At 46.6% G+C, this 20,214-nt stretch overlaps 1 protein-coding gene across 12 annotated transcripts in view; it reads right to left on the reverse strand.

The window, feature by feature from the left end:
- Positions 1-5,553: 5,553 nt before the first annotated feature.
- Positions 5,554-20,214, reverse strand: part of LOC115191781 (GRB2-associated-binding protein 1-like) — a 68,236-nt gene continuing 53,575 nt past the window's right edge. For 5 of the 12 annotated variants that reach the window (XM_029749695.1, XM_029749693.1, XM_029749706.1 and 2 more), the window contains 9 exons: positions 19,844-19,924; positions 18,674-19,338; positions 17,402-17,496; positions 16,848-17,193; positions 13,936-14,025; positions 12,739-12,832; positions 12,240-12,357; positions 7,777-7,905; positions 5,554-7,699 (listed from right to left, as the gene is read on the reverse strand). In XM_029749695.1, the coding sequence (XP_029605555.1) occupies positions 7,541-7,699; positions 7,777-7,905; positions 12,240-12,357; positions 12,739-12,832; positions 13,936-14,025; positions 16,848-17,193; positions 17,402-17,496; positions 18,674-19,338; positions 19,844-19,924 (1,777 nt within the window). In that variant the 3' untranslated portion in view covers positions 5,554-7,540. The remainder of the gene's footprint in view (positions 7,700-7,776; positions 7,906-12,239; positions 12,358-12,738; positions 12,833-13,935; positions 14,026-16,847; positions 17,194-17,401; positions 17,497-18,673; positions 19,339-19,843; positions 19,925-20,214) is intronic. The other 7 variants (XM_029749696.1, XM_029749697.1, XM_029749699.1 and 4 more) reach the window with 7 other exon arrangements.

Raw genomic sequence — 20,214 nt, forward strand, 5'->3', positions numbered from 1 at the left:
TGGGAGTCTGGAGGGAGAGAGGGAGACGGCTGGGTGGGAGTCTGGAGGGAGAGAGGGAGACGGCTGGGTGGGAGTCTGGAGGGAGAGAGGGAGACGGCTGGGTGGGAGTCTGGAGGGAGAGACGGAGACGGCTGGGTGGGAGTCTGGAGGGAGAGAGGGAGACGGCTGGGTGGGAGTCTGGAGGGAAAGAGGGAGACGGCTGGGTGGGAGTCTGGAGGGAGAGACGGAGACGGCTGGGTGGGAGTCTGGAGGGAGAGAGGGAGACGGCTGGGTGGGAGTCTGGAGGGAGAGAGGGAGACGGCTGGGTGGGAGTCTGGAGGGAGAGAGGGAGACGGCTGGGTGGGAGTCTGGAGGGAGAGAGGGAGACGGCTGGGTGGGAGTCTGGAGGGAGAGAGGGAGACGGCTGGGTGGGAGTCTGGAGGGAGAGACGGAGACGGCTGGGTGGGAGTCTGTAGGGAGAGACGGAGACGGCTGGGTTGGAGTCTGGAGGGAGAGAGGGAAGCAGACAGACAGGCAGAATGAAAGAGCGATAGAAAGGTAGACAGACACGCATGCACAAGGTCATACAGGTGGCCACAGAGACACTGATAAGCTAGACAGACTGGCAGGATAATACACCCAATACAGATCGACACACTCCCCCAATCAGGCAAACAGCAGGCAAACAGGCAGACTTAGAGAAGAGGCTGGCTGGCTGGCTGGCTGGCTGGCTGGCTGGCAGGCAGGCAGGCAGGCAGGCAGGCAGGCAGGCAGGCAGGCAGGCAGGCAGGCAGGCAGGCAGACAGACAGGCAGACAGGCAGACAGGCAGACAGGCAGACCCACAGCCAGAGACATGCTGGCAGGGTTGTGCAGCCCAGGCGAGTCCCGGGCTCAGTTATTGACAGCTCCCATCAGTCCAGGCAGAGGTCCAGCAGGACAGTCAGGCAGGCAGGCCCGGAGCAGCTCTCATCCTCTCCCAGCCTCCCAGCCAGGCTCATCATTATTCTGTTGGCCCTGTTTGGAACCGAGGGACTGTTCCATTACTCACACACTGTCAAAGATACGGCAGAGAGAGCCTCACATCCCAATCTGCATGGAGAAGCATACACACACACACAGGCAGGAACACACTCCCTCCTCCTCTGTCTTTCTCTCTCCATCTCCCAAAAATATGCACACAGTCTCTCTCCATCTCTCAAACAGTGTCAAAAACACACTCACACTCCCTCTACTGCCCGCTCTTTCTCCCATAAATGCACCCACATACTGTCTCTATATCTTTCTCAACATGAACACATGGTCAAACACACACAAGCACGCATACACACTAGGGCCGGGACGATAACAGTATGGCGATACTCGTTAGTATGGTGGTAAGGGAACAAAACACAAAGCGGGTTGAACATGTTTAGAAATCAACTCTAATGTTGGAAACAAACATTATGATGTCATCCAGAGAAACATGTATTTATTTTCTAAGCTGTAGCACAATATGTTACATACAGCAGGTTTTTAAAGGACCAAAGAGTTTGGTTTGCGTCGTGTTTTCATTTTTGCCATGGAAAAGATATTGCGATATTGGTATCGTCACAGCCCTAACACACACACACACACACACACACACACACACACAGTGGCTTCTCAACATCCCAGGCTGGTTTGATATCTAACATCTTTACATTAAAATGCTTGTCAGCAACCTAAAACAAAACACCTTTGTAGTCAATAGAGATGAAGGATAAAGTGTTTGAAGTCAGAATAACACTGATCAAGGAAAGCTAGATGGGTTCTACATTCTCCAAACCAATGTAAGCCATTATTCTTCTCATAACGAGGCATGCCAGTACCTCGCACACTCAGCACCACAGAGAATGTGAGGTGAAAAATGTCACAGCGACCAGCTCATATAATAATCTATGGAAATGTGTATTATGTTTTAGTACAACTAAAAAGAACACGGTCAAGAGCATCGAGTAGCAGAGTGACAGTCAACAGGCTTAGTCACCTATTGGACGAAAGCAGGGAAATCTAAGGGGCAATCTGTGATTCAAACAACAAAGTGGACGTCACTTTTCTTGGTAAACACCTGAGACAAACATAACATTTGGGTATATGATGTTACAGCAATATGAATGCTCGCATACAGTAGCCCTGGTAGAGACAACCCAGGTAATGTAGCTAACCCAGTAGCAATATCACAGCTTCCTTGCTCTGTCCCACTACACCACGTGTCATACTCATTCCATGGAGGCCGAGTGTCTGTGGCTTTACGCTCCTCCCTTTGAACTTGATTGATTAATTAAGTTCAGTAATTAGTAAGGAACTCCCCTCACCTGGTTGTCTAGGTCTTCATTGAAAGGAAAACCCTAAAACCAGCAAACACTAGGCCCTCCATGGAATGAGTTTGACACACATGCACTACAGCAATAGACTGTCAATCATAACTAATTTACTTCAATTAGGTTCTTTACTCAGCGATCAGAGTCTTAATGCAGTACAGCAAAACACAGACATCTGTGACTGTAGCCAAGGAGTAAATCTATCTTCAGATGTGGAGTAGTAGTGATTTATTGGATTAAAGATGGCCGCCCAACGGTAGCTAGCCTAGCGCCATTTGCTCTAGTTCTTCTGTATTTGAGGAATAAATGGGAGACCGGTTTCAACAGTATAAATCTGTATGATGCGGGTTAGAGGAAGTACTCTGAGATTTATGTTGAGGTGTTGCCGAATGTCTTTGGGACTGGGAAAGGGGGAGAATTCTGCCGTGATATATCGACAGTGACATATTGTGATATAGTATGTATGCCCTTTGCAAAGTTACTTTGATGATATATGTGGCTAAAAGTAAAAGTGTGAGATTTAAGAGGGTGTCTTGGCTTATTGTCCACCTACAGGACTTGGGTTGAAAAACAATGTGGATTCATTGAAGTGGTGCCAGTTGTTTCATCATAACCACTGGAGTAGAACCTATCATATAGGACCTTTAGCTGATCCTGCAGCTTCCAATGTACACAGACGGACGGTTTCCCTGCCTTGTCCTCGACTAAAAACACTTCCAGTTGAGATTCTACATTAAGGACACTTTTTAGTCAAGAACTAGGTTTAATCTGTGTCTAGGATACTAGTCCTGAAGGTGTTTCTACCATTCCCATGTATATGAAGTCCAATAAATAAAAGTGTTACAAAATGTATCTTCTGATGTGTATGTGATAAGTTTAGGCTACATATCATTACTCATCTTCCATAATAACATAGTTGAACATTCAACTCCGGTGAGTGTTCTTGTCAAAAAAGAAACAATGTCCATCGATCTTTCTCAGAATGTACTGCAGCACCCTGTCGCGCTCAACGTGACGCCCAATGTGGAAGAACCCGTCAACTTCTTCACTGGTTTGTCAAGCAACAATGCCCCCTAGTGGTGTAATTGGTCAACAGCAATGGCAAGACTGACATTGATAAATGACTAGCTTACGTGGTGGTTCCTATAAGTCCCTACCCATTGTTTTACATGGTGGTTCCTTTTTCTAACCATTCTTTTTCAACCAGAGGAACAGTGAGACAAAACAGAACAAAACAACATTAGACATCCAAGAACAATGCCATGCTCATAATTTATGGAATACGCCCAACTTAATGATCCCGACAGTAGAAGTAAATAAATTGGGAACTATGGAAAACAAACACAGACATAAAAATAAGAATGTGTTTTAGATGAATCATAATAGAAACCAGAGTACTTCAGGCCATCTCCGCCTGCCACATTTCCACTGCTCCTCAACAAGTTCATTTTGAGACTAATTATGATTAGGTCCTCTGCTGATTTCCATTTAAAATGTGTCAAAAACGACATGAAAGGCTAATTTATTATGAGTGCACGTAAGAAGTCTCTCTACAAGCTACTGCGGCAAACAGTGACAAGAAAAGTGAAGTAGAGGCTTGAAGGCTGCGTTTACAAAGGAAGCTCAATTCTGATCTTTTTTTCTACACTAATTGGTCTTTTGACCGATCACATCAGATTGAGTACAACTAAGTGTGTAGCATGCTAAGGTGGCCACAATGCCTGCCATGGATGTTTGCCAGTTGCTCCGAATGTTCAAAATCAGTGTTAAAACGCTTTTAAAGCCTCGAAGGATAAAATGATCCAACTTTCAAAACCGTCTTTTTTGGCAAGCCACAGCAATCAACTAGGTACTTAGGTAGCTGTTTAGCACATTCACTAATTAGTTTGTAAACAATTAACAAGCTAGTTAGTTAACTACCACGTTTCAGTGAAACTGTTAACAGACCAGCTAGCAAGCAACAAGATATGCCACGCAAGTCTAAAAACCACTTGAGGGCAAATCAGATTCAACTGTTCAGACAAGTCGCATGGCCTGGAATCAGATTTATCTGATTTTCAAACCACATATGGTGGTGGTTTGAAATGTACCTTGAAATATCCGATTCCATGTCATTTTTGGTTGTTTGAATCAGATATGCTAAAAAAATTGGATCAGACACAAAGAAATGATAAAAAAATAAGAATGTGTTGAAGATTAATCGAAGAAACTGGAATACTTCAGGCCATCTCCACCAGCCACATTTCCACTGCTCCTCAAGTACATGTGACTAATTATGATTACAGTCCTTTTATAATAATTGGATTTCCATTTAAATGTGTCAAAATGACAGGAACATGCTAATAATGTATTATTAGTGCACATAAGTCTCTCTGCAAGCTATTGTGTCAAACAGTGACAAGAGAGGAGTAAAGACTAGAAGGGTGCGTTTACACAGGCATCCCAATTCAGATTTCTCTTCACTAATTAGTCTTTTGACCAATCACATAAGATCTTTTTCAGAGCTGATCTGTTTGGTCAAAAGACCAACTAGTGAAGAAAAAAAATCAGAATTGGGCTGCCTGTCTTAACGCAGCCAATGTAGTTCAAAAACCCTAAGTGCAATCAATTCTTTCATCTTTCTACAGACTCTTACCCACTCAGTCCAAGCACACTTCCCATACATTGACAACTGTCCCCTTTTCATCCAGATTACATGTTGCACCAAATCTTCAAGGGAAATGACTGAAATGTGAGAGATTAGATTTGTATGTAAATTACTGCATGTTGAAGAGGTTTTTTCCTTGGTGGCTAAATGGAGAGCTATCCAATTAAAATAAGAGAGAATAGTGCAGGTGAGGTAAACATTGACTGGGGAAGTGGTAGGCATTTGGACACTTCCTCAAACAGAATGGCACAATTTAGTACAGCACATCACTTTGTGCATGCATTTCTCATTCCTCTATAGAAATGTCTGTGGTCCAGAGGAGGCTGGTGTGAGGAGCTACAGGAGGACGGGCTCATTGTAATGGCTGGAATAGATGGTCAAACACAAACCATGTTAGACTCCATTCCAGTCATTACAATGAGCATGTCCTCCAGCTCCTCCCACCAGCCTCAGTGGGTGGGACTTCCTGGCCTTTGTTCTTTTTATCCTTTTTCCCCTCCAGTTTTCCTCCCTATAGTACGCCAACATTTTTTAAACATAGGTGACATACTGTAGGGTTTCGGTGACAAACAGAAGACTCAAAAAGGTTGTTTTTATTTAGTTTACTTTCAAATGGAAATGTTTCTCTTTTGATTCATTAAAAAAAGATAAAGCATCAACGTTTTGCAGTTGGTCTCGAGACAGAAAGCCGCAATGGGACGGTGAGAATTAAGTAGTATGGAAATGACAGTACAAGCACAGCTTTTCAATTCAAATGATACATGCTGGAATAGTTGGTGCAAATATATACAGCAAAGACTAACTCTCCTGGTAAAACATGCTTAGGACTTAGAGAGAAATGGGCCTGTATTCATGGAGCATCTCAGTAAGAGTGCTGATCTAGAATCAGTTGTTTTGCCTTTTACAATGACTAAGATTACATGAACAGTAGAGACCTGATCCTAAACCAGGGCCGGGTTCCCAAAACTATCTCAAGGCTAAGTTCATCATTAGAACCGTAGGATCCTATGGTTCTAACAATGAATTTAGCCTTAAGATGGACTTTCGGGAAACCGGCTTCTGCACTCCTACTCAGACACTGTGAATAGGGTCCCTGGAAAGTTAGTAAAGACAATAGTCATCATGAAAAAAAACACTACGATTCTGAATTATTTTCTTTTTAGGTAAAACATCACAATTTCTCACTATTTACAAAGACATATCAAGTAAAGTAGATCGTAAGGCATACATACATACATCAGATCCCAGAAGGTGTGTGTGTGTGTAAATCCATTTGAAATAAATTAAAACCTAAGAGAGATAATGAAATCGACACGCCATCACAATAATAAACTCCTGAAACAAATTGACTGGCGCTCGTCGAGAAGGCATTTTCAACAGCACTTTGCTCTATAGCATCAAATCTGTCCGTTTATAGATTATTACTTGGGACAGCTATCGTTGAGATAACTCAAAATAAATTAGAAATGGAAATAGCTGTTATTAGTATTTGAATGAGTACCTGATTTCTCTCTTCTATAAACCTACGTTTGACACCTTTGCATAACTCACAGAAAGTGTCGGGGAGCTTCCCGTTACAAGCCGTCACAGTTGATTCTGTCATTTCATATCACATGTCCCGATACCATCTCGGAGAGCGTATGGAATTCCACCCTGCAGAATTACCACACACACACCGCATATAGTGTTGAATAAAGGACACTTTCTGTTTATGTACATAACACTTTGTACAGACTTTTCGTTTTGCAAATGGCAAGCCGTTTCCTCTTCCACTAAAAACTAAACGAGGCAAATAATCATTTCTCAGTCGATTAAATGACGTAGTTTCAGTGAATCCAAACCTTTGATTGAGCACTTGGTCAGTTGCGTTTCAGAAAAAGTTACTTGTATTCTATTTCCTTGCATTCACAACAAGTTTTTCCGCTAAGAAAACCTGGTTCTCTCTCTTACAATGTTTTGGATAATATTAGACCTGTACAAGAGAAAAATGGCCCAATTTCCTACCAGCAAAACTATGCAACCTTGGCAGTAAAGTATTAAGTAGACACTAAGCATTCTGATTCTGAAAGAGAGATGACCCATTCTCTCCCAAAACAGACTCCAGACAGTGTCCCACAGTGTTGTGATTTAATCATAAAGGAAATGTCTTTAAGTCTTCTCCTGGTCATTCTCCAACCAACTTGAGGAAAAATCTAAACTGAAATCCACCATAAGTGGCAGTAAGTGTTCCAGACTCCAAGTCTTTGTGGATGTGGTAATGTCTTTACAGAGTCCCCATATCAGGCAGGTGAGGACTGATACATCAATCAAACCTACTTGCATCCATACTGCATTCAGCTTATTCCTGGCACATACCCCCTGTCTGCCACAGAGGGGCGCTGTGCTGTCGCTGTTCTGTCCTCGGACTGACTGATGGCAGTGTAAACTAAAGACAGTTCAGCAGCCCTGGAGGTCCACCAGCCCCTTCACTTCGGCACTAGGAGTCTGGAGGAGGTGAAGGCCGGGGCCCGAGCCCGGGCTTGGAGTAATGTCTGCGGCCCAGCAGCTTGGGGCTATAGCTGGGTGAGCTGGGGGTCACTTGGGCCCTTTGGTGGAGGAGTCTGTCTCTGTGGACTGGCGTCCGTCGTTCCAGGCCTCCCGGGTGCTCTTGAGGGCCTGCGTCCGCTGCTGGTCCACCACCACGTAGTCCACCCGCTCATCTGACACTGCCAGACCAATCCCATTACTCTTCTTCTAGAGAGGAACACCCACAGGTCAGTTTCAAGTTTGTTTGTGTGTGTGTGTGCGAGTGTGAGAGAGATCGGTCTCACCTTCCGTGGTGGGGTAGACTTGCCGGGGTCCAGGTCTAGGTCCAGGTACTCCACCTGCTTGTCACCCTTGGGCTTCACCATTGGGCTGCTCCCCCCGTCCGCCGTCATGGGCGCACCCAGCTTCATGTTCTAAGCAACAATGGAGATACCATGTTACAGTGGAGATAGGGGAATGATGACACTCACAGAGCATGATTAAATGTTAGTGCTACACTCTAGGAGTGGGCACGAGGAGTGGTAGTACAGCTACAATGGAGACAGAACTAGAACGGTCTACTATTAAACATACATTGAGGTATTACGCAAACCTCATGTCACGTCAGCATGTACACTACCACTGCAGACGGTGTCTGAAATCTTAGTGGGTTTTGGGGGGAAATTACACCACAACCCACACCATGCAGTGAGAGCATAGGCTCTATGGGCATCTCCGGTTAGGCTCCAAATGTCTAACCACACTTGGCAACCCATCTCACCTCCTCTACGGTGTCAAGGCCCTCCATCTCCCTCTTAACAGGGGTGATGGGGACAGTGCAGTAGAAGGACTCCTCTCTACAGAGACAGCAGGGAAAGGTCAGAGGTCAAACAATAACACAGGACGTACTAAGAGGGGGAGGAGGAAGAGGGGGACTAGGAAAAAATATAAATGAGTGAAAAAAGCAACAGGAAGTAAACATTGGGTAAAGGTGAAGAAAATATATCAATAAAAAGGTCATAAAGACCTGGAAAACAAACAATCAAGCAGACATACTATACAGGAAATTACCCATTTTCTTGTTGGTGAAGTTAACCAGTCAATTTAGTATAGTTAAGATAATTTCCTTTAGGAGAGAACGGAACAACGTTAAACAGTGATTGTGCTGTTCAATTTATGACTCCCACCTGAAAATATATATTTATCTAAAAAAAAAAAATGTATTTAGGACATTTTTGCTGTATTCAGACAGATTAGAAACAGCGGGAAGACGAAACAGGGGTGAGACAAATTAGGAGACAACGTGGGAAAGGTGGAGACAGAAATCAAACCCTGGTCGCCGGGGTTGCGTTCACGTGCCTACACCACCAGATCATGGAGCCTGAGCCAGGGAAAATGATTTAGATCTGACCTGTCAACAAAAAGGGTCCTTGAGAACTGATGGAAGAAAAACACAAGTTAGAAGAATAGAAGAAGCAAAAAAAAGATGTCCATCAGATGGACTGAATACCTGCAGGGGGAAGGAGGAGATGTCCATCAGATGGACTGAATACCTGCAGGGGGAAGGAGGAGATGTCCATCAGATGGACTGAATACCTGCAGGGGGAAGGAGGAGATGTCCATCAGATGGACTGAATACCTGCAGGGGGAAGGAGGAGATGTCCATCAGATGGACTGAATACCTGCAGGGGGAAGGAGGAGATGTCCATCAGATGGACTGAATACCTGCAGGGGGAAGGAGGAGATGTCCATCAGATGGACTGAATACCTGCAGGGGGAAGGAGGAGATGTCCATCAGATGGACTGAATACCTGCAGGGGGAAGGAGGAGATGTCCATCAGATGGACTGAATACCTGCAGGGGGAAGGAGGAGATGTCCATCAGATGGACTGAATACCTGCAGGGGGAAGGAGGAGATGTCCATCAGATGGACTGAATACCTGCAGGGGGAAGGAGGAGATGTCCATCAGATGGACTGAATACCTGCAGGGGGAAGGAGGAGATGTCCATCAGATGGACTGAATACCTGCAGGGGGAAGGAGGAGATGTCCATCAGATGGACTGAATACCTGCAGGGGGAAGGAGGAGATGTCCATCAGATGGACTGAATACCTGCAGGGGGAAGGAGGAGATGTCCATCAGATGGACTGAATACCTGCAGGGGGAAGGAGGAGATGTCCATCAGATGGACTGAATACCTGCAGGGGGAAGGAGGAGATGTCCATCAGATGGACTGAATACCTGCAGGGGGAAGGAGGAGATGTCCATCAGATGGACTGAATACCTGCAGGGGGAAGGAGGAGATGTCCATCAGATGGACTGAATACCTGCAGGGGGAAGGAGGAGATGTCCATCAGATGGACTGAATACCTGCAGGGGGAAGGAGGAGATGTCCATCAGATGGACTGAATACCTGCAGGGGGAAGGAGGAGATGTCCATCAGATGGACTGAATACCTGCAGGGGGAAGGAGGAGATGTCCATCAGATGGACTGAATACCTGCAGGGGGAAGGAGGAGATGTCCATCAGATGGACTGAATACCTGCAGGGGGAAGGAGATGTCCATCAGATGGACTGAATACCTGCAGGGGGAAGGAGGAGATGCCCATCAGATGGACTGAATACCTGCAGGGGGAAGGAGATGTCCATCAGATGGACTGAATACCTGCAGGGGGAAGGAGATGTCCATCAGATGGACTGAATACCTGCAGGGGGAAGGAGATGTCCATCAGATGGACTGAATACCTGCAGGGGGAAGGAGATGTCCATCAGATGGACTGAATACCTGCAGGGGGAAGGAGATGTCCATCAGATGGACTGAATACCTGCAGGGGGAAGGAGATGTCCATCAGATGGACTGAATACCTGCAGGGGGAAGGAGATGTCCATCAGATGGACTGAATACCTGCAGGGGGAAGGAGATGTCCATCAGATGGACTGAATACCTGCAGGGGGAAGGAGATGTACATCAGATGGACTGAATACCTGAAGGGGGAAAAGAGTGAAAGCGCAAACGAAAAAGACAAAAAAGAAGGATGACAAGTGATGGAGGGGGAAAGAAGGGGAAGAAAATAGAAGTGTTGAAGAGGAGGAGTCCTTCTGCGGCAACCATCGATTTCTCCATAAAAGATGAGGTTTGGGAGGCCGAGGAGGATGATAACGGAGTGTAACTTTTACTAGGTATACTATACTAACATGGGAAACTAGAAACAAGAAACGTGGACTCATCATTTCATTATCACCACACTAACAAAACAACAGTAGTATGTTTTGAAGTGACGTCAAACTACACTATATACACAAAAGTATGTGGACAACCCTTCAAATGAGTGGATTCGGCTATTTCAGCCACACCCATTGCTGACAGGTGTATAAAATCAAGCATACAGCCACGCTATCTCCATAGACAAACATTGGCAGTAGAATGGCCTGACTGACAAGCTCTGTGACTTTCAACATGGTACCATCATAGGATGCCACCTTTCCAACAAGTCAGTTCCTAACATTTCTGTCCTGCTAGAGCTGCCCCGGTCAACTGTAAGTGCTGTTATTGTGAAGTGGAAATGTCTAGGAGCACCAACGGCTCAGCCACAAAGTGGTAGGCCACACAAGCTCCCAGAACGGGACCGCCGAGTGCTGAAGCGTGTAGGGCGCAAAAAAAACGTCTGTCCTCGATTGCAACACTCACTACCGAGTTCCAAACTGCCTCTGGAAGCAAGGTCAGCACAAGACCTGTTCGTCTGGAGTTTCATGAAATGTGTTTCCATGGCCGAGCAGCCGCACACAAGCCTAAGATCACCATGCACAATGCCAAGCGAGGGCTGGAGTGGTGTAAAGCTTGCCGCCATTGGACTCTGGAGCAGTGGAAACGCATTCTCTGCAGTGATGAATCACGCTTCACCATCTGGCAGTCCAATGGACAAATCTCTGTTTGGCGGATGCAAGGAGAACACTACCTGCCCCAATACATAGTGCCAACTGTAAAGTTTGGTGAAGGAGGAATAATGGTCTAGGGCTGTTTTTCATGGTTCCGAGTAGGCCCATTAGTTCCAGTGAGGGGAAATCTTAATGCTAAAGCATACAATGAAATTCTAGACCGTTCTGTACTTCCAACTTTGTGGCAACAGTTAGGGAAGGCCCTCTCCTGTTTGCACCTGTGCACAAAGCGAGGTCCATACAGAAATGGTTTGTCGATCTGTGTGGAAGAACTTGACTGGCCTGCACAGAGCCCTGACCTCAACCCCATCGAACACCTTTCGGATGAATTGGAATGCCGACTGCAAGCTAGGCCTAATCGTCCAACATCAGTGCCCGACCTCACTAATGCTTGTGGCTGAATGGAAGCAAGTCCCCGCAGCAATGTTCCAACATCTATTGGAAAGCCTTCCCAGAAGAGTGGAGGCTGTTATAGCAGCAAAGGGGGACCAACTCCATATTAATGCCCATGATTTTGGAATGAAATGTTGTATGTGGATACCTGCTCTTCCCTTTGGTCATGTAGTGTATTTCAATTATTCTGCATACTGATGCTCTATGGATATTCAGCCCACTAAGATATGCCATCAGACAAATTACATTGCAAATGGTGCACTTTACCATGAATAAAAAAATATATAATTGAATTGTAATACATTCATTGGCTACTGACGGTATGTGGAACATTAGCCTATTAATGTGACAAGTTTTTTGTTAGAAAATGTACATAAATCATTGTAGGATTTAACATTAATATTTTAGAAGAGAGTAGTTGAGGACGTGTGTTACATACTAGTTCGTCTGCCTTAGAGACCATGGCTACATAATTCTCATCACAGTCCTCGGAGTCGGTGCTGGAGGCGGTGCTATGCACCGAGGGAGGCCTGGGGGGCATGGGGAACCTGGAGGGACTGAGCAGCATCACACACACACACACTGTTTAACACACACACGCACACAAATAGCAGCAGTGCCTGCAGAGTTCCCTGCAGATTAAAAATGACTCACTGGAAAAAGACAAAAAGCTCATTTCTAAGACATAACTACAATGACATGTTATGAGGTGACTAAAGTCATGCGTGGAGGGTTAGTGTTCTGATAGAATACCAAACCTATAGTCACATGCAGTAGAAAGGAATTCAACTAAGTTGACACTGACCTAAGGTCAGCTTTATGTTTTACTCCCAAATGGTTAGGATGCTGTGAGCGACAATGATCCTAGATCTGTGCCTAAGGGCCACTTTGACCCTGAGCTGCTGTAGAGGTGAAAGGTCAAAGGGTAAGACACTTACTCCCGAGCAAAAGACCTGGTGACAGGCGAGCGGACGGGCGCCGATGACTCCTCCCACTCAGGTAGGGGCTTGATCTCCAAAGGGGCGGGCTTGGCTGTAGAGGGGAGGGGCAAACACCCCCGTCAATCTCTCTCATCACGCACCATCATCGCAACACAATACATTCCATTCCACCATACAAAAGGTGGTGGGGAGGTAGGCTTTCATTTGGCCAACAGAGGTCCCTAAAAGCCGCAATACCTCCTTGCAAGACTAAAACTGTAGGCTGGATTCCAATATGAGAAGTTGAGTGTAATACAAAAACGTAATCAATTGGTTATAGGTTTATAGAGTATGTCCACATTGAGTATCCACAGCCAACCGTTCCCGCATGGTTAACGTAACAGAGCCCAATCTGGCAACCCGGGTGCTATAGAAACACATTCAGCATAGCTCCCTCAGCCTGGCTAGAAAACACCATCTGGTGCTGCAGTCTACAGGACAGCAGCACTAACACTTCTCAGCCTACAGTACAGCACTAAACTCCCTTCATGCAAACCGGAGATATATCTGAATAGAACATAAAGAGAGGGGAAAATATCATTCATCGTACCTGAGCAATAAACTTTCTTCCATTACAAATACAATAAAGAGCACATGATAGAATTTATTACATGTTGAAACAGGAGCATGCCAAAAAGTGTTAAAAATACAAGAGGTAATTGGTTAGAACAGTCCATCACTGGTGTGTTTGTGTGCGTCAGTAACCTAAGAATCAATTACTGTACTCGTGTAATACATTAATGCTATCGATTACTTTGAATACGTGGGCTTGAGATTTGGTTGTTGGTGCGGTACACTAGTACACTGACAACGTTCTCCTACGTACTGGAGATCTTCCACTGGACAACAATAACATTCCTGAGATATGATCTTTCCACCATTTCCTGAAGAAGCCTAGAGGATAATATCTCTAGGGTGTTGGTGCGGTTCAAAAACGTGTTATGAGAACAAAATGTGGAATCAGAAATGACAACTGAACAGAAGAGGGGGCCCTCTGGTCCAGGAGTTAGTTGATTGGATGAGACAGGATACCACGTGATGTCACAGGTCACAGGAGAACATTCAGAAGCATGCGTTGAGTTCAGACACGTTCGGGGAGAATGAGAGATGAGTATTCAGAACCAAGTTTCAGGCGTCGTCGTTGGTGGTACCTACCCTTGCGTCGTCTTGGGAACTCCCCTACGGTCTGAGAGTCGGTTCGCTCTAAACCAACCCCCTTTGCTCTTATTATTTTAGGACTCTGACCTGATTGGTTAAAAAAGAAGACTTTTCACATTACCATCATTGATAAAACGATGACATCATTGTAACCCCTATTTTAATAAAACCCTGCCATGCAAAGCCGACAGATCAACAGACTTTGTTGAGAGACAACTCACTACTTCCACCCTACCATTGCTTTGTCCCTATTGGTGTATATACAGTATAGACAGGACCATCGCAACAGCAGACGCTAACATTTCCCATCATGCACCTCACTCCACACAACATGGTTGTGACAAGAGGGAGTACAGCTACGACCGGAAGTGACTTTTCATTAGTAGGTTAGGAGAGCATTTTAGCTAACCCTAACCATTTTCCTAACCTTAACCTATGTCTCCTAACCTGCTGGGTCAATTCTCCTAACCAGCTATGAAAAACTAACTTCCGGTCGTAGCTGTACTCCCTGTAGTCAGAACCCTGCAACATGGCTGGCCTCAACAGAGACAACATGCACCAGTATGAGTGTGGAAGATCCACTGAGAGGACCATTTTGTGTGCAACAACACATCCACAAAAGCAGACAATAAAAGCGCACATTTATCTGTACACCAGCAGACTGACGTTATAACCTTATGTATAACCCTCACTATAGCCAGAAAACACAGCATACCCCAGATAAAACCATGGCACACATTTATAATTGACCCCATAACAGAGTCATAAGGAAAGTGAATGAATGAAGCTACTTGTCGGCATCGACCACAGATGTTTCAGCCTCACAAGACCTCACCTAGAGAACCAAACCAAGCAAGAGAGGCCCAATGCCAAATTGACCCCTGGACCCTCTTCAATTGTGGAGATCTGAGAGGAATTGATTTGTTAAAGTAATATGGTCAAACTTCCACCAAGTGCATTAGGGTCTAGGGTCTAGCGGTCGATTTGTACCAGAGCCAGCGAGCCAGAGGGAAGGCTAGAGAGATTAACCCTGAAGCCAACAGAACACAACAGCCCTACAAGAACACACAGGCTGAACAACAGAGGTCCCAAACTCAGCAGATGGATAGCAGTGGTGGTTAGGTGAGAACAGAGATTGCATTGAGATGGACGTTTACGCTGATGGCCCATGGTTATGAAAAACTTTAGTAAAAAACTAAAGTAACTGTATGCCTATCCCTTTGTCGCCATAATAAGGACCCCATGACTACAGTAACATTCCAGTCTAACATGTCCTTGCACTGAATCACTCACATTCAGCACCCCATTATGACACCATGGTAGACACTAGAATGAAAATAACCAAGAGTCATTGATCTGAAAGTTAAAGCTCTAAGCCGTGAATAGAGAGGGACTGACTTCAGGATTTCTAACATCTTCCCTGACACTGATTCCCCCTTTCTTCTCTACCATTGACAGTGACTGGTAATGACCTCTGCTTTGGGTCTGCCTCCCCCGTGGGATATTCAAATCCTTCCCGCTCTAGATTGAAATGTCCCCTGGTGGGTCAGGAGGGGGTTGTTGCTCCATCAAAGAGGCCCTTTCAGAGGGGGGGGGGCACGACAATGGGGACAGAGGTGACCGCTCTGGGCTCCGGGCTCCGGGCGCTCCATGGTGATGGTGGCCCAGGCCGGTCCCCCCCCAAAGCCCCAGAGAGGGCCCCCTGAACTCAGGGACAAAAGTCCCTTTGAATGTGGTGAGGGGGATAGAAAATGAGGAGGAGAGCAGGCTAAGCTAAAAGAGAAGGCTGAGAGGAGGGTGGATGAGGTGAGAGGGAGAGGTGAGGTTAGTGGGATAAACTAAAAGAGAAGGCTGAGAGGAGGGTGGATGAGGTGAGAGGGAGAGGAGAGGCTAGTGGGATAAACTAAAAGAGAAGGCTGAGAGGAGGGTGGATGAGGTGAGAGGGAGAGGCTAGTGGGATAAACTAAAAGAGAAGGCTGAGAGGAGGGTGGATGAGGCTTTGTCTAGAACACTGCCTACATTGAGGAGAGAGGTCTGGAACACTGCCTACATTGAGGAGAGAAGGTCTAGAACACTGTCTACATTGAGGAGAGAAGAGAGGTCTAGAACACTGCCTACATTGAGGAGAGAAGAGAGGTCTAGAACACTGTCTACATTGAGGAGAGAAGAGAGGTCTAGAACACTGCCTACATTGAGGAGAGAAGAGAGGTCTAGAACACTGTCTACATTGAGGAGAGAAGAGAGGTCTAGAACACTGCCTACATTGAGGAGAGAAGAGAGGTCTAGAACACTGCCTACATTGAGGAGAGAAGAGAGGTCTAGAACACTGCCTACATTGAGGAGAGAAGAGAGGTCTAAAACACTGTCTACATTGAGGAGAGAAGAGAGGTCTAGAACACTGTCTACATTGAGGAGAGAAGAGAGGTCTAGAACACTGTACATTGAGGAGAGGAGCAAAGGGTGAGCCACAACAATCTGCACTCCTGTCTGATGCCATACTGGAATTGTATAATGACACATTCTGAAGTGTTCTACTTAAGCAATAAGGCACCTCGGGGGCACCTAAGGGCTGTTCTTATGCATGACGCAATGCAGAGTGCCTGGATACAGCCCTTAGCCGTGGTATACTTTTAGCCAACCAGTATTCAGGGCTCGAACCACCCAGTTTATAATTCAAAATAATGCAATGGTCATCTGCCTTTCATAACCATGAGCCAGCACATGTAAATATGTGTGAGTTAGAGTTGAATGCCAGGATGTAGAGAGACGAGCAGTTGTGAAAACGTTGATGCAACAGCAGATAAAGACAAACGTACCAAGATTCTCTCTCATTCAAAGACACATCCCTTTACACAGCCACACCCCTTCACCCCCCCAGCCATCCACCCATCCTCCCTCTCCTCCCTCACCTTTGCGGTCCGGTTTGAGGTTGCGGTCCACGGGCGGGGGCTGACAATCGCTGATGAGCATGGTCCTGCGGGGTGGGGTATTGGGGCTTGAGCGAAACCCCATGTGGGCCGGCGGGGGAACCTGCTTGCCCAGGGAGAACTCTAAGGTGCCCGGGCCCGGGGTCATGGGGACATAGTTGGGTTCCATGATGGGTTCACAGCCCGACAGGCTGCCGGAGCGGTGGTGGGATGGGGAGTTGGCGCTCATGGGTACGTAGTTCTGGTCAACTTCCTCCATGGACTGGCTGCCCACTGGCATCATGCCTTTGTTTTTCTGGAGGGGAGGGGGGGCAGAGAGAGAGGCAGGCTACATGAGGGCATAGACAGACATAAGACAAAAACACACACACAAGAAAAGTAGTGAGAGCATGCAAGCTTCCTTATCTTAATCTGCACCTTAGTACACTTCAAAACTCCATAGTCATAACAGTCCAATACTTGTACGGATCAGTGTGAGAGGTCCTTTACGTTGATCGTTTTAAACTGATTCGGGAGCATGTCGTGGAAAGACTGACCAAGTAGCTGTTGAAGCTTTCGTTGAAGTCAAACGAGCAGCTCTTGTCAGAGGGAAACGTCCTGGGGATATCGTAACAGTCCTGGGAGCCCAAATCTGCAACAAACATGACAGAACACTTAAAACCAGTGTAAACACAACATACCTACAGTATAGTAGTCTAGGTCGGGCTTACAGCAGTATGATTCAAAATGGGGTTAAATACTGAATAAAAAGGGAATACAAATGCACCATTGGAACCACAGTAAGTGTTGAACAGGGATATGCGAAGTCTCATCTCGGCACTAAGGCAGCTGGACTATAGTTGCCGTTCTTGCTCTGGTCATCATGTGTAACTTCACACTAATGCATTTCAGAAGGAGTTCAGACAAACAGGATGATGGGACTTGGAAGGTCGCCAGACTCTAAAGCCAAGGCAAGCAAAGCCTACTCTGGTACACATACGACTAGACAAACGGGGAATCCCGGGACATTTGCAAAATGTCCGCGTGTTAGTTTAACAGACCCGTTTCATGTTAAGTGATGGGAACTGACTTGGACCGGATGTAGCTGGGGATAATGTTTAATCTTGAACTTTAACCTCCGATGCTTTTTCGGTTGTGTAAATGATTGTCCTTTAACAAGAAAAATATGATAATATTTGTGGGGGGGATGATGACAAGGGTTATTACCAGAGGTCACCACCAGAGGGGGTGATGAGGAGAGGGCCTCAGTGTTGTTTCTCTACTGCTAGTAGACAAATGGGTTGGGAGCATCGACTGTACATAGAGGTTGGGACTAAGGCACCAAACTGCTTTCTCCTAAACTCTGAAAGTACGTGTTGTCTGTCTGCATGGTAACCGAACACCACTAATACTGCTACACCAGATGTCCTTGGAGGCAAGGCAGTCTTCGGCTGTGAAAAAGTATTTGTAATTAGCCATTCAAAGACATCTGTCGCGTCAAGATAATTATCCTGGAGGATTAGACACTTGCTTTGCGCTGCAGATGATAGTGTTGGCTGACAACAGCACACACCAGCCATGTGTTGTTATGAACATCCTGTCGTTGCTAGCTAGTGTATTTAGCCTTTATAATGATACACACACACACACACACACACACACACACATATCACTTAGCCTCATGATTAGTGAAAGGATGTGGTACCCTGTCACTTAGCAAAAAGTGAGAGTGAAATGGAATGCTCGTGATCAATTATATATGTTTCTCATCTATTTGACAGGACTAATAAATCAGGACCAATGAATCAAGATCAATCAATGAGCCATACCTTTCCTGAGGCGTGATGAGTCCATGGTGCCGATGGTGTTGCTCCTCAGGGCCTTGTTCCCGGCGCTGGTGGGCACGCAGTAGTTCCCGTCCGTCTCCGACATGGAGCGCGGCACGCAGTACGTGTCCGTGGGCGAGCGCTCCGCGGGGGGCGGCGGGTGCCCCGGGGTCAGGGAGCTGAGGGAAGGCTTGGGGGGCCGGGGCGGAGGCATCCCATCCCCACACTCAGACCCACCACTCGCTGGACCTCGAGGCACCTGATAGGTACAGTTACTGCCTGGTGTGGGAGGAATATCGTAGCTAACCGACAGGTTCCTCATCTGAGTCTCCACGGAGGGCTTCCGCGAGGGCGTGTTGAAGACGTAGAGCTCCGGGGCGTCGCCGTCGACCGGGGGCGAGGAGGCGGAGGCCGACTTGGGAAGGAGCACAGTGTCCTGGGAGTAGGAGCGGGGGAGGTGGTAGAGGCTGGAGGAGAGGTCGCCTCCGCGGGAAGGCGGAGAGTCATAGATGGAGGAGGCGGAGGAGGGGTGAGGGGGCAGGACAGAGGAGAAGAAGCCGTTGGCGTGCTTAGAGGAGGAGCTAGTGGAGGTTGGCGTGCGGTGGGCGGGGACGTTGTCGTTCAGGTCCGTCTCCGACGAGGTCGACTTGGAACACTCGGCGTGGGCTCTATGGCAACGGCACAGATATATAAACATCAGAAGGCTGAATGGTGTGTGAACATTTCACACCACTTCAGCATAGATTAGTGATATGGGTTACATCAACAGAACCACCAATAACTCCTATTGAGGTCCACTGGATATGTTGTTGAGCAGATCTCATTGAGTTGTAGGTTCAGTATAATGATCCATGTTTCATCCTGTGGGTCATTTCACAACATGCAGGGTCAAACACTGCACTTTGCCAAAGGTCTATTGACATATTAAGCTATTCTGGATCATTCCTCATTTCCCTGTAAGAACAGCCAGGTGCTGCATTTTGGATTAATGAACACTTCTCAAACACACCAATCCCAGAGGTAAGTGCTGGGTTAGTTTTGTGTGTATTTACAATGTGTGTGTGTCTACATGTGTATGTGCATGTTCATGAACCTGTGTGACTTTGTGCACAAGTGTGTGTGTGTGTGTGTGTGTGTGTGTGTCACTCCACACTAAGGCTGCTCCAGACTCACTGATTAACCTGGGGAGAAGGAGCCCCTTTGCTCTCACACTCCTCCAGGAGGTGGTACTCCTGGGGGAGAGGAGTCACAGAGCTACACCACCACACACAGAGAGGAGGAGGAGAGTCAGAGAACCACATCAACAAGAGAGAAGAGGCACTAAAATATGGACAACATACAGAGACAGTATATGAGAGCCACTAAAGCATACAAAAGAGTAAAGTAACTGGGAAGAGAGCGAGAGAGGAGAGCGAGAGACGGCGGGGGAGGAGAGCGAGAGACGGCGGGGGAGGAGAGCGAGAGAGGTCCAGGGGTGGGTCGACCAAGAGAAGGCGGGTGGAGAGAGCGGGGCGGGGGGAAGAGAGTGGGGCGGGGGGAAGAGA

The sequence above is a fragment of the Salmo trutta genome, chromosome 4 (assembly GCF_901001165.1).
Source record: "Salmo trutta chromosome 4, fSalTru1.1, whole genome shotgun sequence".
NCBI classification, from domain to species: Eukaryota; Metazoa; Chordata; class Actinopteri; order Salmoniformes; family Salmonidae; genus Salmo; species Salmo trutta.